A 27298-nucleotide genomic window follows, 5' to 3' on the forward strand; every position below is an offset into this window, starting at 1 on the left:
AGAACCACAGGCATCTGTGTGGGGCGTGGCTTCACCATCTGTTTCCTCATCATCACCTGTAAGATGCTCCCCATCCCCGCCCTTCTACACTGGACATTCATTCTAGAACTTCTCATCTTCTCATATAAGATCTTTTTTTAATATAAAAAAAAGTAATATATATATATATATATATATATATATATATATATATATATAGGCTTTTTGGGTCACATCCGACGTTGCACAGAGGTTATTCCTGGCTTTGCATTCAAGAACTACTCCTGGGGGTTCTCAGGGGACCATATGGGATGCTTCGAATTGAACCTGGGTGGGCAGCGTACAAGGCAAATGCCCACCTGCTGTGCTATTGCTCCGGCCCCCAGCAGCCAATATTTTTTTAAATTTTGTTTTTAAATTTTTATTAGTGAAACAACATGAGGTACAGTTGTAGACTTACAGATTTTTGTGCTTGGGTTTCAGTTATACAACGATCAAATACCCATCCCTCCACCAGTGCCCATTTTCCACCACCATGGGTCTCAGTATCCCTCCCACCCCCCATCCCTCCCATCCCACCCTGCCTCTGTGGCAGGGCATTCCCTTTTATTCTCTCTATCCTTTTGGGTGTTGTGGTTTGCAAAGGAGGCATTGAGTGGCAATCATGTTTGGCCTATAGTCTACTTTCAGCATGCTTCTCCCATCCTGGGAGGATCCTCCCAACACCCTTTATTTGGTGCTCCCTTCTCTATCTGAGCTCCCTTTTCCCCTAGCATGTGTGGCTGGCCTCTAAGCCATGGAGTAATCCTCCTGGTACTGATCTCGGCTACTCTTGGGTATTGATTTCCTATTTTGTTACTTTATGTCCCCCAGATGAATACAATCTTTCTATGTCTATCCTTCTCTTTCTGATTCATTTCTCTTAACATGATACTTTCCATGTAATACCACTTGTATGTAAATTTCATGGCTTCATCTTTTCTAACAGCTACATAGTACTCCATTGTGTAAATGTACCAAAGTTTCTTTAACCAGTCATCTGTTCTCAGGCACTCAGGTATTTTCCAGATTCTGGCTATTGTAAAGAGTGAGCAGCCAATATTTTTATAGCAATTGATTTAGGGGATCATTATTTCTCCGAATTGTTAGTAAACCACCAGTCTACTTTGCCCTGCCTAGAATAAATAAATTTATTTTTAAATTGAATCACCGTGAGATACATAGTTATAAAGTTGTTCCTGATTGGGTTTCAGGCATACAACGTTCCAACACCCTTCCCTCCATCAGTGTCCATTTCCCACCACCAATGTCCCCAGTTTCCCTCCCTTTTTCACGTATATGTAAAATATATATGAAACTGAGCTCCTATATGAAACTGAGCCACGCAGGGGCAGGCTGGCTCACCCGCACGGCACAAGTCCTTGGCTTCCCTTCAGAAGCACACACCCAAGGTCATGGACAACACAGTGTCCCTGCAACTGGCACGGATCGATCAGGGGCGCCTGACGCAGCAGCCCCGCCCACGTGCAGGTTCTGACGTCAACTGCAAGCCCCGTGCTGGGGCGCACTCGGCACTTCCGGTCCTTCCCCGGTGGGGCGCGCTCAGAACGTGGCGGAGTACGCCACCTACTGGCACCGTGTGTGCCGAGTCCTCCTCACCTTCCCCAGCTGTCACGTGGAGGGGCCCGGCCTTTGCGGGGCCTCTCTTGGGGTTATGTCCCTCCCCTCCTTGCCCCCAGTGAAATCAGTCATTTTGAGGCTTATTAGGAGCCTATGACCAGGAGCCTAATTTCATCCTCACAAGCATCCTACTGGGGAGAAACTCATGGTTCCTGGATCTCTGGCTAAGCATCCAGAGGTCAGGACACAGAGGCCAGGGGTGGGGTCAGCCTGGCAACCAGCATCCAGGCACCGGCCTTCCAGCGCCACCTCCTCCCCACTGAGTGTCAGCTGCTGGCAGGCACAAGGACCTCTGCGTTCCTCGTTCCTCGTTCTGAGAAGGCATTTCACCTGGTGCGTTCTGGGCTGGCCTGACAACAGGTGTAAAGTCCCCGCCCGACCTCCAGGTTACTTTCCGTTTCTTGTGCCACTGAACACAGCCTGGAAGGGATCATCCCTGGGATCCTGAGCTGGGCCGAGTCCCTCACTATCTATCTGGGCCCAGCTAGGAAGGTCCAGATGCTGGACGGCCCCGCCCCCACCTCCCACCCACAACCACCACCAACCCCCCCCCCCCCCCACCACCACCCACAGACACACTGCAGTCCCGTGCCCCTGGACAGCTCTCTGCTGCCCAGCACACAGATCATGCCAGAGGACCCTGCTGCTTAAGGTGCCACCTCCCGATTCGTCTTGATCACCAGGTTTCCTTCCGACCAGAGGAATTCCAACAGAGGGCCAGATAGCACGGTAGGTAGACTTGCTTTGCGTGCAGCCAACCCTGGTTTAAACCCGGGCATCCCATATGGTCCCATGAGCACTGCCAGGGGTGATTCCTCAGTGCAGAGCCAAAAGTAACCCCTGAGCATTGCTGGGTGTAGCATCCCCTCCCCCACCCCCTTTCGCCTCCAAACAACAACAGCAACAACAAAGCCCAACAGAGAAAACAAGCCACCAGCAGGGAGAACCATGGAGGGCCACAGAGGCCCCTAAAAATAGTTCTCATGGCCTAGCACTGCAGAGGGGCCTCTTCGATGGCATTTTCTTTCCTGAGGCTTCATGCCCACGAGTCTCTTACAGTCAAATTGCACTTAAAAATAAAGTTAGACCCAGTCCCAGCTGAGACCTCTGGGGGGTGATTTCAGGAGTGGAGATGGGCCATGTTCCCGCCCTATCAGAGCTCCAACACACAGCCTGGCAGCTGCCGCCGTGCCTCTGGCTGACAAGTGAGCTCTACAGGGATGCTACCCTGCTGAAAATTTCAGGTACACTGGTTTTTTGGTTCAAAACTCCAGGCCTTCCTTCTTGCAGTCAGGATGACTCCCCCAGCTCCCTGGCAGGCCTGGAAGCCACATCCACGTCCCACAGGCAGATGTGCTGGAAGCCACGGCCCCTCTCCCGGCTCTCACTGCAGGCGGGCCGGAGCGAGAGTACAGCGGGTAAGGCACTTACCTTGCATGCGGTTGACCCGAGTTCAATCCCAACATCCCATATGGTCCCCCAAGCACTGCCAGGAATAATTCCTGACTGCAGAGCTAGGAGTAGGCCCCTGAGCATCACCGGGTGTGACCAAAAAAGAAAAAGAAAAAAGAAAAAAAGAAAATAGCGCAAGTATCAGCTCTTGCCCGCCACTGTGAACATACCCTCCCAGGAGTGTCCCGGAACCCCCTCCCACCAGTTACTCAGTGGGATAAATAGAGCAGAGAAGTCGAACCAGCGAATCCTTGTTCAGTTTTACAAAGGTTGTGGTCAGAAGCCAGGAATGAGCCATGTGCTCCATGGGTCTGAGGGGTTCAGACTGAACCCCAGAAAGGGCTGTGAAGGAAGGAGTTAGGGGGCCCCCACCATCCCCTAGAGGAGGTTGAGACTTCAGCTCACAGGCCAAGAAAGATACGCGTGGGCAGGGCTGTAGGTGATACTGTCTTTTTAATCTCCATAGTGTATTTGTTAAGTTTATTTATAAGCCGATCACTTCACTATTTACAGTACATGAGCATAGAGATTCTACAGTTTTTGTGATGTAAACAATAACCCCACTGCGGGCATTTGAGAAAAGAAGCCAGTTTTGAAGTATTTACAGACGTTAAAATAGAACTTTATACTCATGGAATAATAATACATAGAGCAATTTGGTTAAATTATCTATGAAACTATAGAATCTGACAATGTACAAATACAGGAAAACATTTTCTCATTTAGAAGGTAAAACAGAGAAATCACACGGGAAATAAAATAGGGATGCTGACGACCACAATAATTAAAAGCAAAGAAGTCTCCTTCCTTGCCTTTGACAGATAAAGTATTTATATAAATAAGGACACAACCCAATGAAATGGAAAAAATATATAAAAATCCTCTACCAATTAAAAAAATAGCAAAACTAAAAACTCGATTCTCAGTCATTAGCAGTGTCCTTTTAAAAAATTAAAATTCAGCTTTCTATTATAAATAACAAAGCAGATGTGTCCCTCTTTGTCGGTGAAATTCTTGCACCTTTCTCAAGAAATGCATCAATGTAATTCCACACATATACACAAACAGATGACAGACCAGCGGGTGGCACCCATCTGCTCTCATGCTCTGTGTAGACACACGCACACACACACAGACACACACAGAGACACACACACACACACACACACAGCCTTGCACGCTGGCGCCCCAGGCTGTAGTTACCTTGTCGAGCTTCCTAATGATTAATGCCCCCTACGGTAGTATCCCTGGGGATGCCCAAACCTCACGAGTTTAGCCAGTCCCCGGTTTGACCCTGTCACAGAGCCAGAGAAAGCTCTGACTTCCTATTGCTCAGAATTCTGCAGGCTGCATAGCCATCCCGAGAGAAAAGGGTTGACAGCAGAGATTGGGAGGTCCAGTCAGTAAGGCCAGGCATAGGCACCCTCTCCTCGAGGGCCTGGGGTGGACCTCAGCCATGGCGGCTGTCTCTGGAAGCAGGAGACGCCTCCAGCCGATGTTCACACGGGAGGTGGGGGTGCGATGGGGTACAGGGCAGGGTGGGGAGGGGGCCAGGTCCAGAGCAGTCCCCACACCAAGTCAGGTTCCTGTCCAGATGGCTCCTTCCCAGAAACCATTTGGAAATCCAAGCGGAGCACTTGGACTTCCTGCTCTGAGGAGCACCTTGATCACAGTACCCCTGGAGATTGCCAACCCGTTTCCATTGGAATCACACATCCCTCAAGAAACAAAGTTGGGAAGAGTTTATGACTTATTATTCCTAACACACACAAACACGCACGCACGCACAAACACTTGACAAAATATTCAAATACAAAATAAAATAAATAAAAAGCAACAAACCAGTTTGGCTACTCGGCTAGCCACCTCAGAGGCAAGGCCGGCCCCGCTCCCCACACCCAAAGGCATGGCCTCGTCCCTGTCCTGAGGGCAGTGCGGGGCCCGGCCAGGGTCACTGAACAAGGGCGGCCGCCGGGCAGCCAGTATTGCAGTTACAGTAAACCCCTCCTGGGCACTGAGCGCTCACGCCGCCTTTGCCCGCGGACACAAGTGCATTTCTGTCTGAGCGATTGCTGCTGGAGACTCCTGACTGCTGGGACACATGCATGTTTGCTCGCTGTGATGACGGGGATGCCCAAAGCTGGACAGCAAGGGGGCCAGAAAGGACTCGTTTGCCTTCCATCTGGGGAGCTGGTGGATACAGTCTTTAGCCACTAGGTGGCGACCGGACGTAGATAAGGCAGAGAGCTGAGGTGGGAACGGCCCATCCCTTCCCGTTGCTGGGCTGGCAGAGTGGGAAGGGAGGCCAGGGCGGGCTTCCTGGAGGACCCCTTGACAAACACAGCATAGAGGGGCGAGGGTTCTACAAAGATCTCCGGGAGGCTCCGTGGCACACGGCCAGGACCGAGCACTGACAAAACAGTGGGTTTTTCTTTCTTTTTCTTTTTGGATCTCACCCGGAGATACTCAGGGGTTACTCCTGGCTCATGCACTCAGGAATTGCTCCTGGCGGTGCTCAGGGGACCATATGGGATGCTGGGAATCGAACCCTGGTCGGCCGCTTGCAAGGCAAACGCCCTACCCGCTGTGCTATTGCTCCAGCCCCCAAACGGGTTTTTCGACGCCACACTCCGACCCCCACTCCTGGGGAAGCCGGTTTTCTACCCGAGCTACTTCCAGATGTGCAAGGGATTCTGAGGAGCTGCAACAGCTCTCCTGCTCTCCCCCCAACAAGCCCTGCCGCCTCCGTCTCCACTGCTATACCATTAAGAAAACCAAAAAAAAAAAAAAGTTGCCCCAAACATATGCAGTGTGATCCGTGCCTCCTGCTGCCCCATATGCTTTACAATCATTTGAAAGAAATGTGTGAAAAGTGCCTAAGTTAAGCCTTTTTGGGGAAAAAAATAAGTATATTGCTAGTATTGTCTGAGACCAACAGAGAAACAGCCAAGCGGTCACAAGATTCTGCCAGAAAGCTGCTTAGTAGGGGTGCGGGCAAGGCTGGGGGGATTCGGGACCCCGCCCGGCCCTGCTGGGCTCACTGTCCCCATGAGAGGACTATGGCTTGGATCTGGCCTGAGCTGCCCTCTACCGTGGGGTCACCCTGCCAGGACCAGCAGAGAATCCCCCACTCTGATGTGAGCTGGGCACAGCCAGACAAAGGAACAGGCCTCATGGGTCAGGGCTGGGGGAAGGACCGAGTCTATCAGCTGTAAAAGGGACATGGGTGCTCACCCGGCCCCTCTTGTCCTGTGCTGGATGAGGGGGGCAGAAGCCCGCCCTGGTTCGACAGTCACAGAGGGACACTGGGGCTCCTCCGGAGATGGCTTAGAGTCAGGGTCTGGCTCAGTCATTTCAATCAGTGATGCTGTTTTGGCCTTCCTTTTCTTTAACCGAGCTGGGTACCAGGATCGAAAAACTCCGTAATCATGTCTAGAGGCTTCAGGACTAGCTTTCCTGGCTGCTGTCCTGAAGCTTCCGCCGTGCTCTCTCCTCCTGCGCCCAGCCCCCACCCGTCCCAACTCCTCTGAGAAAGGAGTACCCCACACAACACGTGTGGCCAGTGGTTGGCCAGTGGTGCTGTGTTTTTCCTCGAAGTGCTTTTATTGGTTCCATGCAATCAGCCTGTAGCTCCTCCTGGAAGCCGGCAGGGACGTGGCTCAGCCCCCGTCTGTGTATGCACGTGCTTCCTCGGTGCTCCCACTTACCCTGTCCATCCAGACCTGAAGCCCTCTGTGTGTGCAAGCACCCCAGGGACTCAGGGACCACTTGAACATATTGCACAAAAGTACTAACCTGTGTCCCGCGGCCCCGGGGAGGAGGGGTGAGGGCAACCCTCTTCTTTGGCCAATGAAACCATCAGGTTCACTCTATTTGCTACTGGATACCTCATTTCTTGGTCACGTCTGATGCTGGGATAGAGCCCTCCCACCTCCCCACCCCCCCTCCCGCCCCCCAACTGAGGGCACCGGCTCCATCTCAGACCCTAAGGAAAACACTGTGATCAGGAGTCAGAGTTGCAACTCCTCTCTGGGTCCTGCTCTAGGCTGGGGTCTGATTCGGCTGCCCATTAGGCCCAGGTTGTCCAATCCTCCTCGCCCTACACTCACCGGCCCCACCACACACACACACACACACACACACACACACACACACACACGCACACACTGCATTAAGCCTTGACGACTTTGCTCCCAAAACATCAACATACGCAGGCGCTGGTGAGGAAAACTGCGAGGCAACCTTCCCCAGGTGGGGGCTTGGGGCTGCATCTTTGCAGCTCAGCGCCCCGGCCCCCCTCCACCCACTGCTGTTCCCCCCCCCCCCCCACCCCACACCTGTCCCCTGACTGGTGCCTTTTGACTCAGAGCAGTGTTCGGGTGGGGGGTGAGGCACAGTGGGGAGAGGGAAGGGGTGGGGCCTCCGCTGCGCTCCATCCACTCATTTTCTTTACCTCTTTGATGCATTTTCCTTCGGTAACCAGAGTCCTCGAGGAGGATTCTGATTCAGCCTTGGACTGAGGAAGGAGATGGAAGAATTCCACTTAGTGGAAGGATCGGATGCTTTTGGAAAACACCAGAAGAGCAGAGATGGACGGTACCATGTGCCCTGCACGGGCAGCGACCAACAGAGGCTACAGGAAGCTTTATGGCAATCACAGGTTAACATCATCGAGAGAAATACTAGGACAGAGCTACAGTGAGGTGGTTGCCAATGGCAGCTGCTCCTCTGGGCCGCTCCTGAACTGGGTGCGCAGGGCCCCGGTGGTCTGGTTTTCCTGCAGAGACTCTCAGGTCTCCTCGGTAGACGGGGCCCAGCACTGAGTGAGTCTCTCAGGCAGAGGCTGCCTGCAGGGTTGGTCCATTGGGCAGCCAGGAGCCTTTGATGCAGGGGGTGCTGGCACCTGTGCCCATAAGCTAGACCTTAGGCACATCATGTCCCTACATGGAGCTCAGTTCTCTGCTCTGCCCAGGTCTAAGTACAGTGTCCTGGCTGGTCTGAAGGGAGAGGGCAGCTTCAGATGACCGGGGATCGGGGAGGAGACAGACCCTTCACTACAGTTCTGCGCCATTATTCTCAGGTGCCACCCACCCACCCCCACAGCAGGGTCTCAGCCTGGCACGATGGCGGAGTGCATGAGTCGGAGGGGCTTAGGGACCATGGCGGGTGAGGGCAGGACTCATCCTGGCCCTAGGGGAACTCCTATTGGACCAGGCCTCACCCCTGACCTCTGGACTCTGAGCCAGGCTTCTCCAGGCAGGCCGCAATCTCAGTTTATTCCCTGGCACAAGAAGGGTCGTGGGCGATGGCAGCAGATAGGGTTCCCTTCTCTCCCTTAGACCCTCATCATCATAATCATCTGCAGTGCCTACTCTGTGCTAGGCAGTGAATAGCTATAAAATAGAGAATGGGCCTGTGCTGCAGAAAGTCCCTACTGATTGACTGATTGATTGATTGAGTTTTGGTCCTTGCCTTCCCCAGACTGTTGTGGCCACCAATTCAATCCACTTGGTCCAGCCCAGCTGCTCAGATTTGTCCTGGGAGTCCTCTGCCCAGGGGACTTTCGGGGCAGTGTCCTCAGGACCAGCAGGGCTGGGTCAACAGGAAACCCAGCCGCCTCATGGTCGTGGGTGTTAGAAATCAAAGACGACCGGGCCTCAAACAGGCTGAAGCTGATGCATTTGGGCTGGTGCCGTGAAGACTGGGCTGAGGATCTGAATAGCCGAAGCAGGCCCAGAGGGCCCGTGTGTAGACGATGAGGAACGCCTGAAGGACGTATGGGCAGGGCCAGCTCACCTGGGGCTCCCCTCTGCCCACTTCCCAGGAAAGAAAACTGGGGTCAGAAAAGTCTAGGGAATGGACACGTGCGTTCCCTACTCTGCCCAAAACGGTCTCCTCCGGTCTCCTCGTGGGTTCGAGGTATGAGACCACCCAGGTCTGCCTCCCCGGCCCAGTTCCCGATCTGAAGGGTTTCTCAGTCCTCACACCAACAAAAACCAATAGTCAGTTAGCAATTCTCCAAGGACCAGGCTTGACTGAGCTTCATCACTGATCACATGAGTGTTGAGAGAGTCCGTTTCCAACTAATTTTTAAGCAGTAGGACCCCTTCTCTTCTTTCTTTCTGTTTTTAAAAAAAAAAATAAAAAACACTGGTGTCTGACAGGGGTCGAGTGGGAGCTGCGGTGTTTGGAGCAACATCAATGCCTCCCCCTGGGCTGGGCGGTACCGGCCCCAGGACACCTCAGAACAGCCCTGCCCCAGCCCCATGGCTCAAGGGGAAGCCCCGTAACATTCTCTATGCTGAAGGCCTTCTGCACCCACACACAGCCCCTCCCCCACCCTCTGCCCCCCCCCCTTTCCCAGGCCAGAACAACTTCATAGGGGAGAGGCGAGGCAGGCCTCCATGGACGATGGCTTCCAGGCCACCTGCGTGTTGCTGAAGGTCTCGGGCGCGGCCACAAGTGAGCACGCTCCGGATCAAGACGTGCCAGAACCAGAGCTGGCCCGACTCGGACGAGTCAGCCACCGCCTCTCCACATCAAGCCGGGAGTCTGGCGAGCTGGACTCTCCTCTCCAGCCCACAGTTCTGCATCTCCACTACTGTGAGTGGTCCAAGGCCAGGCAGTCAGAAGGTGAGGCTGCGGCTGGCCCCGGGACAGGTCGCCCACACTCCGCTCCCAGCTGCAGATGGGAAGGGCCACGGGTGGACGAAGGCCTGGAGGGGGGCAGATGCATGCTCCGAGCACAAGGTGGAGACATGGGGAGGGCTCTGACCGTGACTGGACCCGATGGCTCAAAACCAGGTAGGGCAGGGCTCAGCCGATATGACCTAGCAATTCCCCCCCTGCTCCTGGGGCTGGCTACAGGCTGGACTTCCCTGGGTGCCCCCCCCCCCCCAACGCCGCCCCCCTCCCCCCCACCGCCACCCAGACAGACTGACCAAGGGAGCAGAGCAGCTCAGTGGCAAACGCCTCACAACAGTGCATAGTTAAAAAATCAAGGAAGCAATACAATAATCCTGGGCCCAGGACATCTGAGCTATAAATACATTATTATTTTTTTTAAGGATATACTTTTTTTTTTCTTCAATTAAAAAGGAGTTTATAATCCTGATTCTATTCACGAGTAACAATTTCATCATCACACACTACAGACAAGAAATGTCATGGTGAGCACGGCTGCACGTCTATGGGGTCGCGGGCGGGGGCGGCCGGCAGAAGCAAGGACCTACGGTGGCAGTGGGTCGTCACACCATGGGGGACTCACGGACAGAAGCAGCTTTGTTCGATGTAAACATTGATTCGTTTGGAAAGGACAGCAGTTTCAGGTCTCTCGCTCTCGTTCTCTCGCTGGCTCTCACGGGCTCTCTCTCACGCGCTCGCTCTCGCTCCTTCTCGTAGACTTAATTTCTTTGAAAACGTAAACATATTGGAAGGGCCTTGTCTGAGGTATTGAGGTATTCCTCGAAGGTTAAGGCTGTTATCAATGCAGGCTCCGCTGGGCCTCCTTCAGTAGGCTGTCAAAATCCATGGCTTCGTACTTGTTTTTCACTGACGCAGGAAGGGCCTCTTCTGAATTGGAATCTGGGCAGGGATGGAGGGAGTCAGGGAGAGGGAAGGCGGTGAGCAACTCGGCAAGAAGCAAACGTGGACGGTGGGCCGCGTCCCACACCACTGAACAGGGGGAGTGCAAGAAGTCTTACTCTGTTCACGGTAATTTTCCTTATGATTTGTTATCAATGAAACCAATAAATGCATGGTGTGTGTGCGTGTGTGTACATGCACCTACATACCCAGGGTCCATAAAAATTTCTTAAGCAAAAAGACCTTGTGGGGTAGAATTTTTTTTTTTTTTTTTTTTGCTTTTTGAGTCACACCCGGCGATGCACAGGAGTTACTCCTGGTTCATGCACTCAGGAAGTACTCCTGCTGGTGCCTGGGGGACCATGCGGGATGCTGGGAATTGAACCTGGGCCGGCCGCGTGCAAGGCAAATGCCCTACCTGCTGTGCTATTGCTCCAGCCCCTTGTGGGGTAGAACTTTACAAGCAAAAACCCTCCAACCCCATCCAAAAATGGGGAGAAGAGAACAGAAACTTCCTCAAAGAAGAAATACAAATGGCCAAAAGACACATGAGAAAATACTCTATATCATCACTGTATCACTGTATCACTTATCACTGTCCTCCCGTTGTTCATCGATTTGCTCGAGTGGGCCCAGTAACGTCTCCATTGGAGACTTTGTTGTTACTGTGTTTGGCATATCGAATACGTCACGGGAGCTTGCCAGGCTCTGCCGTTCGGGCGAGATACTCTCGGTAGCTTGCCGGGCTCTCCGAGAGGGGTGGAGGAATCGAACTCGGGTTGGCCATGTTGGCTGCTTGCAAGGCAAATGCCCTACCACTGTGCTATCACTCCAGCCCTTCTATATCATCAGGGAGATGCAAATCAAAACCACAGTGAGATATCATCTCACACCACAGAGCCTGGCACACAACCAAAAGAACAAGAACAAATAGTGCTGGCATGGATGTGGGGAGAAAGGGACTCGCGTTCACTGCTGGGGCAGAATGTGGAGTGGTCCAGCCTTTTTTTGGAAAATTATATGGACATTCCTAAACAATCTAGGAACTGAGCTTCCATTTGATCCAGCACGTTCGCCTCTAGGAATATACCCCAAAGGTCCCATAACAAAGTGGAGAAAAGACATTGCAGCACTATTCACAATAGCCATCTGGAAAACCCAAGTGTTCAAGATGACTCGATAATGGATCAGTGGTACATGTACGCAATGGAATATTATTCAGCTATAAAAAAGATAAAGTCATGTAGTTTGCTGCTCGGTGGAGGGACCTGGGGAGTATCGTGCTGAGTGAGGTTAGAGAAAGAGAGACCAAAACAGAATGATCTCTCTCATATATGGGGCATAAGGAAACATACTGGGGGAATTACAAATGCACAAAGACAATGGAAGCGATAGAGGAATGGTACTCCATAGAAAACATACTATGGGTGGGGGGCGGCTAGGAGACAGAATGGGTTGGGGACAATGACTACAGTGGAGGGAAAAATCAATGGGGAGGATGAATTAGTGCCGAGGTGATGAGGTACTTGTATGAAACCCTATCGGCAACAGTACAGCAAGCCACAGTGTGAAAACTTATAGATTTTTAAAAAGTGTCCCTTGTAGTGGCAACTGGAGAGTGAGCAGCAAGGAGGGAGGGGTGAAAGTAGGTGGCGGGCAGTGGGCACTGGTGAGGAGGTCAGTGTGGAAACACTGGATGCCTGAACCCAATCATGAATAATTTTTTAATTTCACAGTGGCTAAAAAAAGTTCATGGAGGCCCTTGTCCTGGGGTCACCCTCTGGAGCAGATACAGCTAAGGCCTTGAAGCGTGCCTGAGAATAGCCTTTGGCGCTCCAAGTTCACTGTGATGTGACAGGGAGTCCCAGGGCCTGGCAGTGCCCTCTGGAGCTCCTCACCAGCCAGGACTGCGGCTTGTTCAACCTTTCTCCACCTGTGGATCAGCACTGGGGTTGAAAACCACCATCCCAGAATTCCGTTCTCACTTAGCAGTTCCTTGCCGCTGGGAAGCATAACAAGAGTCACCTGACATGTGTTACGTGAGGGGTGAAGGAAATGAGGCTGCCCCCCGAATAGTGGGAGGACACTGGGTGTGGTCAGTGGTGGCCAGCAGGCCAGTGTCCAGCCTCTCATGTCCCCCAACTCAGGATCTTGCCCTACAAACAATTCTTTATTATTTTTGGAGGGGGGGCAGTGTTTTTTTTTGGGGGGGAGGCACCCCTGGAAATGCTCAGGAGTTGCTCTTGGCTCTGTGCTCAAGAATTACTCTTGGCGGTGCTCGGGGGATCACATGGGGATTGAACCCGGGTCGGCTGCATGCAAAGAAAATGCCCTCCACGCTGTGCTATCGCTCTGGCTCCTCCAGATAATTCTAGTCTAAACCGCATCCTGGATTCTGCATTCTCCAGCACTCCTCCTCTGAGGGTGATGGTGTAGGAACAGCATTCCTGTACCAGGGCCTCTAAGTAGACAAGACGGCTGCCTTGGGAGCACCATGGCAGAACTGTCTTAACTCCTCTTAAGACCCCTTAAGAGGAGTGGACGGGGTGCTCGTGCCATGAGGTTGAAGAGATAAGTGACCAGGGCTCGGCCAGCAGACTCTTAACACCAGACTGGCCTGTCCCGAAAGCCCGGAGAAACTGGACTCTCGGGCAGCAGGAGGGAAACAAGATGGTCTGGGTGATCGGGCTGCAGAGTCACCCCACGGCACCTGGGAGCCTGGGTGTGGGAGCTGCGTCCACGAGGGAACGTAGGCCTGGGCTTCAGCAGAGGTCTCTGGCCCTCCTGCGTTGGGCCTCCCGGAGACCGGTGGGGCTGTGTGCACTCACCATAGTCAGTGTACCGGGGCCAGCGGAAGTGCTGGAGCCCTCCGTAGCTCAGCTGGAAGGAGGGCTCGTTGCGTCTGCGCAGCGCTGCGCCTTTCCGCAGCGAGAGGGCCGCGTGCTCCGAGCACCGGTAGGTGATGAAGCCGGACTTCTCGCCCCTGCAGGGGAAGGGAAGCACAGCACCCTCACTACAGGAGAGTGGCCCTCGCCTCTCGCCTCTCGCCGCCCGCCCACAGGGCACACGCATCCCAGAGCCTCCACTTCTAACGAACACTGGTGCTTCCCCGTCAATCCTAACTGGTGCCATGACTCATGGCCAAGCAACGATTTACAGGCATCATGGAAGAGAGGTGAGAACTACTCCAAAGCCTGTTTTGGCGACGAAGAGGTCCATGAACATGCACCCTCATTTTCTTGCAGTGCCCCTGAAAGAAACTTGCCCAGGTGAGGGATGGAAGAACCAGGCCTGCCTGGACACACCAGGGGGGACAGGAGTGGCTCCCACACCGGGAGGCTGTGCATAGTGCTTTCCTCACCTGTGCACAGGTGCCTTCCCGCCCCAGGGTGCTCAGGGCCCTGCGCTGGCCCTAAGAGCTACGTGGAACTTGGAACACATTGGAGGCACAGATGTGGCTTGGACACTGACAAGCTGCTCAGGAATCCTGTCTGCGCCCCCAAGACAGGCGCAGTAGAAAGAGCAAAGCATGGGCATCACAGGGCGGTGGGCTGGAGGTGACCCAAATGGCCCTTGGCAGAGCCCACAGTGCATCTGCTCACCTAGGGTTGCCGATCACTGAGCCTGGCTCTCTAGGTCCCTGTGTGCACTATGTCCACTGTGCTCTGCACCACATCCTGGCCATCGGCAGCGTGGCCAGACCTGCGCTGGGGACCTCGATCCCTCTCACTCACCTCCCCGCGGGCCGTGGCTTGACTCACCTCTTGCTCCTGCTCAGCACCTGGCACTCTACAATCTCCCCGAACACCTCAAAGCGCCTCTTCAGCTCGAGGGAGCTCATGTCGCTGGAGAGGTTTCGGATGTACACCACGCGACCTTCACCCTGCTCGGGAGCAGGCATGGGGACGCCGTCACTGCCTGCCGGGGCTTCCTGCGCCCGGGGCCAGACACCAAATTGGGGAATGGGGGCGGAGAGTGGGGTCGCACAGAGGATGGGGGCGGAGGGCTCTGTCCCACAGAATCCACCTTGGTGGAGCCGGGGCTGCTGGGTGCTGGGGGGTGGTGGCTGTGGACCCCAAGTTTATGAAAGGAAACAGGAGGAAGGGCTGCAAAGAGGGCCTGCCACACGAACACACCGCAGCAGCCTTGGTGGTTTCTAAGTCCGCTTTGAATTGAGATTTGGTTTTGGGTGGTATGGGGGAGAAGTTGGGGTGTCACGCCAGTTGCCAAAGATGGAAATATGCAAGTAAGGGAGCACTGAGTGGGGTCAGAGGGATGGTGGTGGGGGTGGGGGGGGGCACCATTCTCTTGGGTTTTGCAGGGCATTTAGACCCAGTGACCAAGAAGTCATGTTCCGTGAGCGGGAGTGTTATCGGCAGGCCCCAAGGCAGCCCTGGGGGAGAGTGGGAACAGCCGAATCCCATCTTGCTGCATCCTGCTGGGTGTACCTCAGCGCCATCCTGCCAACCCGAGCTCCTCCCAGTGCAAAACCAACTGGAACCGGTCCAGACAGGCTTTCTGGAGCCGCAGGTGTGCAGGAGGGGCCCCTGGCAGCTCAGAAACTGGGGCCACATCCACCCCTTCCCCACCCAACAGTGCTCTGGTGTCTGAGTACCAGTGTGCTGCTCCATCCCCTCCCCAGGACCAGCTCCATGGAGCCGCCCCCGCTGCGGCTGGACACATGTGGCATCCCCCATACCCCAGCACAGGGACGCCCTTCCCAGGAGCCCCACACCCGCACTGCGGGCAGGCCCTTCTCCCAGCCTCTCTCCTGCCCCAACCACAGGACCTGGACCCTCGTCCCTCTTGCCCACAGCCCAGGGCCGTGCTCGGCAATGTCACAGCCATACAGCCTCTCCAAGAGGCTCCCAGCACAGTCGCTGTCCTCAGCCCCGGCTGAGAGCTCCCAGCCTCCTCTCCCCAGCAGCTCACTCCTGCTCCCCCCTGCATCTGGCCACTGCTGCATTTCCCCTGGGGGGGCTCTCCGGAGCAGGGTTCCTGGGCCCAGCCTGCGTCTGTGCACGAGCTCTGCAGGGCATCTGGGTGCTGAATTCTGACCCACCTGGGAGGCCTCCAGGACTTCATACCCTTGCATGCTTTTGAACTCAGGTCCCTGGAAGCTGGAGGCTGCCCAAGCCCAGAAAGGGTGGCAGGGCTGGCCTGGAGCCGAGTGGGCCAGTCAGTTCTGCCTTACCCGGCCCAGCCTGCCCTCTCAGTCTCTCCTGGGCAGGTGCCACCACCCCAGCCATTGTCTTCTGCAGGTGACAGCCACATCTTCCCCAGGGAGGGGCTTCAGATCCAGAAAGTCCCAAGCTACCTGCTCCCCCCGCCCAGCCCCCCGCCCTGTCCCCATCACTCGAGGCGTGAGAGTCCTAGCGTACTTACAATGGCCTTTTCCCGCCGCTTCATGGCATGCCGGGAGCTGGGTGTCCCATCGGAGCATGGCCCTCTGCTTCCGCATCTGGGGGGGAGGGAATCCACAGAGCAGAGTCTCACTCTTGGGTGGGCGGGCAGGCATGACGGTTCCCCCCAAACCAAGGGCCGTGCTTCGTTCCAAGCAAAACTGGCCTGAGGGTCTGGTCACTTGGCCACGTGGCTTCTACTGGCTCAGGGATGGGGACCTGCGACCCTCCGGAAGCACTTCCTGTGCTAGCTGGGTAGGAAACACTTCCTGTGCTAGCTGGAGAGGAGAGCTCTTGCCATCCACTGCTAGATTTGATCTGCTGAGGGTGAAAATCCCCAAACCCGAGGTCCCCATTTCCCAGATGGGAAGGACAGACAGCCTGTGAGGGCTTCCTCCCTTGACTCTAGGACTCTCCTCTGGGCGGGAAACACCGCATGTCGGGGCTCTGCCATGTGCTGCCGTACTTGGGGGCTCAGTGCTGAGCACGAGTCCGTCCTGGATCCAGTGCCCGGCCCCCAAGGCCTAGCTCCCGTCCCAGCAGCCTTCAATCCACTCGCCCCTCTGACCCACACTTCTTCATCTGAAACCTAAGGAGGGTTGGCTGAGCTTCCCAACAGGGTTCCCACGAGGACTCACCACGAATGCACAGAAATACTTAGTCCCCTGAAGCAAGCTTTCAAATTTTATTACTGAACCTCTTGGAGCCTCAGTTTCCTAATTTATTAAATGGGGGATCCAAGGCAGACAAACCCTCCAGGGTCTCGGGAGGAGAGATGACCACCCGCAAGTAGGAACCTCTTGGCGAGGCACTGAGGAGTCCAACAGAAGATGCTCACAGTGGGGGGTGCAGGGGAGGGAGTGCAGGCATGCGGAAGCTTACCAGGTGCTGAGCTCTGCCAGATGGCCGAGCAGGAGGAATTAACCTGAACCTGAACGTTGCCCTGAAATGGAGCCGTGCAAGCCAGCCCTGAGCACTGCAACAGAGTCATGCAACTTGCCCTGAGCACTGCAATGGTGCTGTGCAAGACAGCCCTGAGCACTGCAACAGAGTCACGCAACTTGCCCTAAGCGCTGCAATGGAGCCATGCAACTCTTCCTAAGTGCTGCAACGGAGCCATGCAAGTCAGCCCTGGGTGCTACAGAGAGCCCAGGGCTCAGTGAGGACAGACACAACTGATTACAACCCAGAAGGGCTTCTGGGGAAATTGCTGGGAATGCATTTCGTGTATTAGACAGTTCAGGACGTTAGTGTCTGGAGAACCCACGAATGTTTTCAGTCAGATTTCCAGTAAAGAGCCACTGGAGTGGACATATGAATAGGAAACTCAATATGCCTAACGCAAGTATCTGTTAGCTGAATCTGGTTCTCACGAAGTATGAGTCTCGGCCACATCACTGTCACCTCAGTGGGAAATCAAGTCCCCCTCCCCACCCTCCACACACACGCGTGCGCATACACACACACATACACACACAGAATCAGACACTCACTGGCAGGCAGCCCCGCCAGGGCACTGCTACTGGGCTCCAGGACTAAGAGCACCATCTAGTGGCCATCTGGGCACATGTCAGGCAGAGGACTTGGGACCAGCACCAAGCTTGTCCTGGGCAATCAATCCCAGAGAAGAGTCCTGTCTTGCTTCCTCCCAACAAAGCCAATCTCCTTGCCAGCTCTCTGTTGCCTTCTGGATGGTGGGCCCCTCTGCAGGGGCTAAGTGTGCCACAATGATATGAGCCAGGTGGCTCGTGGCTCACTCCAGAGCAAAGGAGCGAAGGAGCACGCCTTCGCGGGGTGGGTGCAGGCTCAGAGGGACCCTGTCAGGAAGCTTCTCTAGACTGTAAGTCAGAATGAGGCCACCTGTGGAAGTGCTCAGGGCTGACTCCTGGCTCTGAGATCAGGCATCACTCCTGGCCATGCTTGGGGGACCATAAGGGGTACCCGGGACTGAACCCGGATCGGCCATGCGCAAGGCAAGTACCCTGCCCACTGCGCTATTATGGCTCTGGCCCCTTGAATCTTCCTTTAGTGGTCATTATCGTCCAGGTGGTCAACTACAGAGACACGGAAAGGTAGAACCCTCAGTTCCTTCCAGCGTGTGTGAGAGTACCACTCAAGGAAGGTTAGAAAGATCCAGGGTGGATGGTGGCAGCCTTGGGGGTGATTAGGGTGGGTGTGACTGCTGGCTTAACGAACGTGGATGTCTTGGGGGGTGTGGAGTAAGTTTGTTTCTACTCATGTGGTAGGTCCACGTGAGTTTGGGAATGTCTGGTTTTCAGACAACCTATCGCTATAGGAAATCTATTTATGTGTTAATTTCTTTGTAGTATAAGGACTATACTTATTTGCTCCATACTTATTCAACCCTATATTTTTCATTCAAAAATTGGGCTTCTGACCTATCACTGTCAAATGTTACAGTTGCTGTTTGTCATGCTGATTAAAATGTAAACAGAAAAGCAAAGTATTTATTAGTAGCATATGGTCATGCATTTTTTTTTTTTAATCACACAGTGAGGTTTGAGCCTAGAGTTGTTACCACAAGTGCATAGTCAGTAAGTTCCTGAAAGTCACCTTGTGTGGTTTGTCAGAGTGTAGCAGTTTTAATAGTACTGTAACCCAATGAAGAACTGCAGGCACAAGGGGAGCAAAATAGGAGGTGAGTTTTCAGGCAGTGATACAGTAAAACTCATCTCATGAACCATGCAGTTCATCTGCCAGTGATACAGCTAATGTGTCAGCTCTGATGATTTTAAATAGTTTCTAAGGTTACACCATGAAGTTGAAAGAACTTCTCTATGAAGATGCAGTAGGTAGCTACTGCTGGTGACCAACCATGTATCTTGCAGCCTATGCATGCATGATTGTTTCTACAATAAATTGATGATGTTTGACTAGTATCAATTGATATCCACTGGAAATTCTGAGTCCACTCTCTGAACTGTACAGCACAGGAATGATTAAGAGTTGAAACTTCATACCACACTTGAAACAGCAACCGAAGGATTTAAAAGAACTGAAGTTCAAATGCAATAGATGAATCTCAAGATAAGAGACTGCGGTAAAATGATGAAGCAAACACCTTTTAAGTGAGAGGTGCTAAGGAGAAACAGTGTGTGAGATTATGAAACTGATCATATCAGCAAAGAATCTATGGGCAAGTAGCTTAAGTTATGTAAAATCGTACTTCACAACAGAATAGTACAATTTCCCATGTGCAATATTCAACTGAAATGCATGCAAGCAATATTTTCTTTTACCAGACTACAAAAATATTGGGCTGGAGTGATAGTACAGCGGTAGGGCGTTTGCCTTTCGTGCAGCCAGCCTGGCCGGGCCGGGTTCGATTCCTCCACCCCTCTCGGAGAGCCCGGCAAGCTACCGAGAGTATCTCGCCCACACGGCAAATCCTGGCAAGCTACCCGTGACGTATTCAGTATGCCAAACACAGTAACAACAAGTCTCACAATGGAGACACTACTGGGCCCGCTTGAGCAAATCGATGAACAATGGGAGGACAGTGCTACAGTGCTCCTTTGCAGTGCCAAGGATGGAACCCAAGGCCTCATGCACACAAGACAAGCACCACAGGGTCGAACCGCTCGGGGGCCTCCTGGTTGACTCTGATGGCAGCAAGTACGAGTGAGTGGCTCAGGCCTGGGCCAGGGGCCGGGACACGCCTCCTGTCCAGGCCGGCTCTGCCCATCTCCCTCCCCCAGGACAATGGAAACTGCCCCCCCCCCCCGCACCCCGCAGCCCACCCAGTGCCGTACCTGAAGGGCCTCCGGGAGGCTGGTGAGCGGGAGCGGCACGACGAGCCGGAGCTGGAGCGGCTACGGGAACACGGGGGCCGCACAGCCTTGCTCGGGGGGCTCTGATAGGGGCAGTGGTCAGAGCAAGGGGGGCTGACCCCCGAGTCCCCCTCCTCATTGTCCTCCTCCCCGTCCTCCTCCAGGAGGAAGCTGCTCTCGCTGCTGCTGCTGCTGCCGTCCTCGAAGACGGTGTCGTACTCAGGGCTCTTGCACGAGGCCAGGTCCTCGTCCTCCAGGGCGCTCTCCAGGAGCCCGAAGTGCTTGGTGAGGCTGGCGCGGATCTCGTGGTCCCTCAGCAGCGCACTGTCCTCCTCCCGGTTGTTCAGGGCCAGCCCGGCCGGCTCCCAGGACCTCAGCACCTTCCTCTGCAGGGCGCTGTCGGGCTTGAGCACCTCGCAGTAGTCGTGGTCTCCAAAGGAGCAGGAGAAGGGGCGCTTCTGGCCGGCCTGCGAGGCGGCTGGGGGTGTGGCGGCGGCGGCAGCCAGCCGGAGCTGGGACAGCAGCTCATGCCGCTCGGGCTGTTTCCTGGGTGGCCGGTGGGCGACGGTGCCTGCGGTGGCGGCCACCAGTGGGAGGCCAGCAGCCCCGGGCCGGCCCGGGCTGTGTTTGATGTCAGGTTTGAAGGGGTCCTCTTCGGCGGGCTTGTATGGGGGCGTGGTGGGCGGGGTGAGTCCTGCCCAAGCAAGAGGACAAGCGTGAGGTGGAGACCGGTGGCTTCTCCACGGGACACCAGCCCCTGGTTGGGGAGGACACACAAGTAGCAAGCTGGCCGCCACTCTCCATGCCCAGGGAGGGGGCAGACATTGCTAGCTGGGCACCCACCGGGAGTTTTTCTCTTTTATTTTGGGGTGGGGGGAGAATCATATCCAGCAATGCACAGGGATTACTCCTGGCTCATGCACTCAGGAATTACTCCTGGGGTGCTCTCATCAGGGGACGATATGGGATGCTGGGTCGGCCTGGGTGCAAGGCAAACACCCTCCCCACTGTACTATCGCTCCAGCCCCAATGGGGAGAGTTTTGACCGCAAGAGAGTGGGCCCCAAGCCCTCACGCTCTTCAGGGTTCAACTGTCTCTTCTTTTCCCTGCACCCAGGGGTGTCTCCTCCACTGAAACGCACAACCCCAGGGCCATCCTTTGCAGCCCATCCTGGGCTCCGCCAGCAACTGGAACCTGGGAACCGTCTTCCCCCTTCTCAGTCTCAGACCCCCAAGTCTGCTCGGCCGTGTTCCGTGAGGGGTTAGGGAGCTCGGCAGGAGGTCCAGGAAAGGCTCCACAGGACGCCCCCTGCTCAGGTCTGCTGCATCCGCCCGCCCAACCCACCCTCTCCAGGGGACCGCAAGGAACTCGGGGAACGAAAGTCCAACCTCTCTTGCCTCTGGGGTTCCTCGAGACTGCGGAGTCCAGTGGGCATGGCACTTCCTAACAAACCCTGCTGTCCTCCTGCTCTTCTCTCCTGGGTCTGCGGGCTATCCCTGTCCCTGCTTTGTGCCCTCATCGCCCACCGCTGGGCAAAGCCTGGGCTGTCACATGCTATCCCAAGCCTCCCTGGCTGCCCTGCGGGCTCAGGCTTCTCTGACCCCACCCTGGCCGGGCCCCCGCAGGCCTCTCGAGTGACTGTGTTGGGGGAAGGCTCCACCGCATCACCTCACCTGCGGTGCCGCAGAGCTCCACGCTGAGGGTCTGCTCGAAGCTCTTCTTGCCAAAAGGAGGGTCACTGTGGGGGCGGCAGGACAGAGAGGACCAGCGGTCAGTGCTGGCTTTGCTCCCTGAGCACGCGACGCAGACAGATGGGGTGGAGGGGGCGGGAACAACCCATCCTGACTGCCGTGGGGTTCAAAGCTGCTTGGTTCTTACAGCTGTTCATCGGGGAGGAGGAGAGGGGATAGGGGCTCCCAAGCAGTGCTCGGAGGCCTCATCCCAGGACGCTGCCAGGGCCTGCCCACTGGGGATGCTGGGGTCAGACTGGGGGAGCACATGCATGGATGCAGCTCAGCCCTCTACTGTTCTCTCCAATCCCAGCTGAGCCCTTTGAGGAGATTCACAGGCATTTGCTGGAGAAAAGAGAAGCTCCTCATTTTATACATGGAGCACCGAAGACCCAGAAAGGACAAGACACTTGCACAACGCAGCACAGCATGACCTGTTTCTCCTACAGAGGACAGAACCCTTTCCCCAGGCTTGGAGAAGGAGGACGGCTCAGGGCATGGCCAGAGAACTATTTCCCCCCACCTCCTGGGCCTACACAGACTGGGCGGGGGAGAGGGCTGCCTGCAGGGACAGTTTCTCAAACCAATTCCTTTCCCTGGGGGCGGAGTGGGGGGGAGGTGGGGGAGAAGCAGCCTTGGAAAGTCCCACAGGGTCAAGGGTGGCAGAGCAGGGGTCAGCTGACTAATGAAATCTCCAAGCCCTAGACATGTACTAACAAAACGGAATCATCATAAACAAGTAACTTTCAAAAAAAAAATAATAAAAATCTACCTTTGTGACAAGGCGAGCATGAGGCACCTGGGAGAGTCTGAAAAGACAAAAAAAAAAAAGAAATAAATAAGATCCCGCACGCATCCCGAGCCCACACGGGGTCCCTCCGCAGGAGGCCAGGGACAGCGCCAGGGCACTGGGTGCCGCCATGTTCAGGGACATGCAGGCAGCAGTCGGCAGCCAGGATGGACAGGCCGGATGCAGCCCTCTGCGCTGAGCGGACAGGCAGGCCCGGCCCCAACAGGGTACCACTCAGTGCCTCCACACAGGCCCCCTCCCGGTCACTTGGAGGGCTCCGTAGCATGTCACTGTGGCTGCCACCCACAGCCCAGCACATCCTCCACCATGCCAGGAGCGGGCAGCCAGCGCTCAGCGTTGCATTGCCCCTGAGCACACGGGGTCTGTGGACAGGGAGCTCGGCCATCGAAGGCCCTCGGCGTCGAGTCTTCTTTAAATAGACAGTGCTGGCAACTGTTCTCCATGGAGGCAGCCACGGAGAGGGCTGTGCTTTCCTTCCTGGTGCTCAGGGCTGACTCCTGCCTCTGCGCCGAGGGGACCACAGTGGATGCCGGGGGCTAAACCCAGGTTGGCTGCGTGCAAGGCGAACGCCTTCCCCACCGGGCTATGGCCCCCGCCCGCCTTTCTCTGTTCTCAGCGAGGCAGTGCTAGTGGTAATTGTTCTCCACAGCACAGGCTTATCTCTAGCTTACTTCGTCTGAGGAGTCACAGTATACAATATGCAGAACATACCACGCTAGCGACACACTGGCCGCGGAGGGCCAACAGCAGTCTAAGTCATTAAACTGGGGCAAATGAAGTTAACATGGAGTCTTTTCTCTCTTTTTTGGGGGGCAGTGGGGGGGGTCATATACAGCACTGCACAGGGGTTACTCCTGGCTCATGCACTCAGGAATTACTCCTGGGGTGCTCTCATCAGGGGACCATATGGGATGCTGGGAATCGAACCTGGGTCGGCCGCGTGCAAGGCAAACACCCTCCCCACTGTATTATCACTCCAACGTGGAGAGTTTTGACGGCCAGAGAGTGGGCCCCAAGCCCCCACGCTCTTCGGGGTTCAACTGTTTCTTCTTTTCCCTGCACCCAGGGGTGTCTCCTCCACTGAAACGCACAACCCCAGGAAGGCAGGAATCTCGCTGAGGAAGTTTGCTCACCGGGGGGGCGGGGGGATGGAAATTCAGCGAGGTGGGGGTTGGTCTTCCTGCAATGCACCCGGCACCCCATTATCGAGAGCCAGAAAGGAGGGGGTACCCGGTGCCGGGGGTGTGCCAACCCGCCCGCCCCGCGCCCCGCCTACCTCTGGCCGGAAGCTGTGGACAGCCTGGGTCCTCCTCGGCATCCCCACATCCGCTCTCACAGGGGCTCTCCAGCGTCGGGGTCTGAGGTCCCTGCAGGAGCGGCTGGTCCTGAGCGCTCTCCTCGTCCACGTCGCAGGTCTTGGGGTCCAGGTGTGGGGAGGCCAGGGCTGCCTGGGGCTCAGCGGGCCCTACAGCCTCGTCCGTGCGACCCAGCCAGGGATTCAGCTCAGGGTTCAGTCTGCGTGAGCGCCGCACAGGGCCTGGGCCATCCTGCCTCCGCCCCAGCCTGGTCCATGGCAGGCTTCGAGCTGGCCTTTTCCGACCCCACTCCTCCTCGTCCTCCTCGTCCTCCTCGTCCTCGTCCTCCTCTTCTTTTTCTTCTTCTTCTTCTTCCTCTTCCTCGTCCTTCAGCCTGGCCGACCGGCCGAGCCGGCCCCTCATGTCGAGCTTCAGAGGGCGCAGGCTGGGCCGGGGCCCTGCGTTCCTGGGCGAGCCCGCGACTCTCACCTCATCCCCGTGGGAGGCAGGGCTGTCTTTGGGGGGCCAGGGCCGAGGGGTGAGGGAGGCATAGACAGGCGTGGCCAGGCGGTAGGGCTTGCTGACGTCACAGAGGAGGTCTTGAGCCAGAAGTTCCCTCAGGATGGAGAACTCGGCCCAGGAGGGTTTGGAGGGGTGCTGGGGACCAGGCCGGGCACGGGCCTGCCTGGAGGGGCTGTTGCAGGGCTGGGGGGCTGGCTGCGGGGCTGGCGGGGGCAGCTTCCTCTGGGGGAGACAGTAGGTGTGCATGTAGCGGATGAGCTGGACCATGACCTGCATGTCTTCCTGGGAAACCGAGGTGCTGGGGCCTGTCCCGCCCGGCGCGGGGGCTGCCTGGGGGGAGACTGGGGTGGGCTGGGGGCTCGGGCAGTCCTCGCCCAGTTCCACCTCCTCCTGCTCGGGGAGGTCGGGGCTTGGAGGTGCTGGGGGCTGCAGGCACCTGGCCTGGAGGCAGGGGGACGCAGAGACGAGGTGCTTATGCAGCTCCGAACAGCTCCGGCTCTGGGGCGGAGTCAGGGGGCCCCTCCTGTCGTGGGTGCCGTCCACCTACAGAGGGGAAAGGGGCAGTGAGCAGGGAGGGTCCACACACATGGGGTCACAGGAGCGACCCCATCACCTGTGTCCAGTCTACAGCGCTGTGAGGAGGGGAGAGGGGTCCCTCCCAGCGCTCCCCACCACAGATTCCCTGCTGAGCCACCAGTTGAGGGTGCAGCAAAGCCTGCCTGGGAGTAGGGATCAGCTATAAAGAGGGACCCGGGGGAACTTTCCGGAATCCTGGGAATGTTCTCCAGTGGGAAGAATGCCACAGTTGGCTCCAGGACTATGATTTGTAAAAATCATGGCGCTGAGATGGAACCTGGGTCCACCGTGTGCCAGGCCAGCACCCACCCGCTCTGTCACACTTGGGTCCCTGCACTGCGCTTTCTAAAAAGGTGCCTTTGGTGATGGGTAAGTGTCACCTTCGGCAAACTGTGAAAGACAGAAAAAAAGGCGGTCCAGTCGGGATCCCGGGGTTTGTGGGATGAGGGGAGGCTTTTTCAGCCAGGCTTCTGGGAACCACCTGCCCCCTGGCCAGCAGCTCGCCAGGCCCAGAGTGACCCCACGTGCCTGCCTGCAGGGACAGGCCTCCCTGGCAGGGCCTCCCCTGTATTTGGGGAGAGGAGCAAAGATTGGGGGGCAGGACGGAGGGACCCAGCGCCTGAGCAAGAGCAAGTGATTCCCGCCAGGCCCCACCGTGGCCTGAGCACAGCTGTCCAGGGAGTATCCAGGCTCCAGGCAGCCCCAGGGGTAGGCACTTGGGAGTATCTGCTGGGAATCTGAGGCCGAAAAGAGCCTCTGACTTGAGGCTCCCAAGGAAAGACTCCAAGCCCTCCTCACGGCCTCTTCCATGCGTCCCCCTTGGGATAAACTCCCGAGAGCAGACCACTCCATCCCTGATATATGTGTGTGTGTGCGTGTGTGTGTGTGTGTGCATGTGTGTGTGTGTGTGTGTGTGTATGTGCGTGTGTGTCTGGAATTTTCCCAATGGTTCGACAAGTCCCCGGCCTTCTAGCTCCATGGCTCTGGAAGGGACAAGACTAGACGCAACTGAACGTGCCGTCACTCACGAGGACTGGGTCTGAGGCTGCACAGCACGGAGCTCAGCAGGCCCGTAAATACCTTGACACAAGACCGCTGACTCTTGGACCGGAGGCCTGGCTGGCACGAGGGGGTCCCGTCCTTCTGCGTGTCCGAGCTCGACGCGGGGTAGGACGTAGCGAGGAGGAGCTTCTGCAGCTGCGAGAGGCAGAGAGGGGCTGAGGGGGCTGAGGGGGCTGGGGGTAGGGGGGGCTGTGGTGGTGCTGAGGGGGCTGAGGGGGACTGATGGGAGGCTGAGAAGGACTGAGAAGGGCTGAGAGGGGCTGAGGGGGAGCTGAGAGTTCCTCACACACACAAGGACCCACAGGAAAGGTAACTCCTTTGAATAATTAATAGGAGCACTGTAGCACTGTCCTCCCGTTGTTCATTGATTTTCTCGAGCGGGCCCAGTAACGTCTCCATTGTGAGACTTGTTGTTACTGTGTTTGGCATATCGAATACGTCATGGGTAGCTTGCCAGGGGAGGCTTTTTCAGCCAGGCTTCTGGGAACCACCTGCCTGAGAGCAACAGTGAATTGGGGAAACCTAACTGTCAGAAGGGGTGACATCTGACAATTCTACTGTTAAATTGGAAGCAGATAGTTAATGGGGACATTTGTAGTAGACACCTGTAGTACACACACACACACACACACACACACACACACATACATACACACACACACACACAGAGCCTGGAAGGAACTATACTGATGTGTCTATATTGTACAAGTCTATCAATTTCTCTTTTGCACTTTTTTTTTTTTGGCTATTTGGGTGATACACAGGGGTTACTCCTGGCTCTGCACCCAGGAATTACTCTTGGTGGTGCTCAGGAGACCATATGGGATGCTAGAGATCGAACCCGGGTTGGCGGACCTACCCACTGTACTATCACTGTACAGCCCCTCTTTTGCAGGTTTTTTTTTTTTTTTTTTTTTTTTTTTACTCATTCCAATCTATTCCTTCAAAACTGAACTTACTAAAACTTATGGAGGGTGAGAAATGCCTACCACAAACACTAACAGGGCCTGTTTCCTGCTGGGGAAGTGCGGATAACTGCTTTTGATGGGCCTTCGTGTCTTCATGGTCTGTCGGGCCCTTTCCTCCTCTGTGAGCCTTGCAGATAACTACGTGTGCTCCTGTCCAGAGGCTGCAGCAGTCCAGCCGAGAAACAGAGAAGCCCCCAGTGTCTCCTGGGGACAACATCACCCCAACAAGGAGAGCCTCTGGAGCCAGAGGAAAGGCCGCACCCCCGGGATTCTGCAGCAAGCTCAGGATGGAGGGAAAGGTCTGCCTTTGGACCCCACCCAGTACCTGGAGCGGGCCACGTCCACTCCCTCCCCAGGGCTGGTTCTCCCGCAGTGTGACAGAGCAGGGAGACCTTTTGGTGTCTGGGAGGGCCTTCACTCTGCAGCCCAACTCGGAGAAGTCAAAG

General features: G+C 55.8%; 1 protein-coding gene across 1 annotated transcript in view; it reads right to left on the reverse strand.

Moving 5' to 3' along the window:
* Window positions 1-10043: 10043 nt before the first annotated feature.
* Window positions 10044-27298, reverse strand: part of PPARGC1B (PPARG coactivator 1 beta) — a 105252-nt gene continuing 87997 nt past the window's right edge. Inside the window, exons 4-13 of the mRNA XM_056124657.1 lie at window positions 25903-26019; window positions 23706-24789; window positions 22391-22427; window positions 21562-21626; window positions 19871-20582; window positions 16081-16156; window positions 14457-14578; window positions 13524-13678; window positions 10478-10695; window positions 10044-10447 (exon numbers count right to left, since the gene is read on the reverse strand). Of these exons, the coding sequence (XP_055980632.1) occupies window positions 10595-10695; window positions 13524-13678; window positions 14457-14578; window positions 16081-16156; window positions 19871-20582; window positions 21562-21626; window positions 22391-22427; window positions 23706-24789; window positions 25903-26019 (2469 nt within the window). The 3' untranslated portion in view covers window positions 10044-10447; window positions 10478-10594. The remainder of the gene's footprint in view (window positions 10448-10477; window positions 10696-13523; window positions 13679-14456; window positions 14579-16080; window positions 16157-19870; window positions 20583-21561; window positions 21627-22390; window positions 22428-23705; window positions 24790-25902; window positions 26020-27298) is intronic.

This window comes from Sorex fumeus, unplaced genomic scaffold, assembly GCF_029834395.1.
Source record: "Sorex fumeus unplaced genomic scaffold, SorFum_2.1 ptg000051l, whole genome shotgun sequence".
Taxonomy (NCBI): domain Eukaryota; kingdom Metazoa; phylum Chordata; class Mammalia; order Eulipotyphla; family Soricidae; genus Sorex; species Sorex fumeus.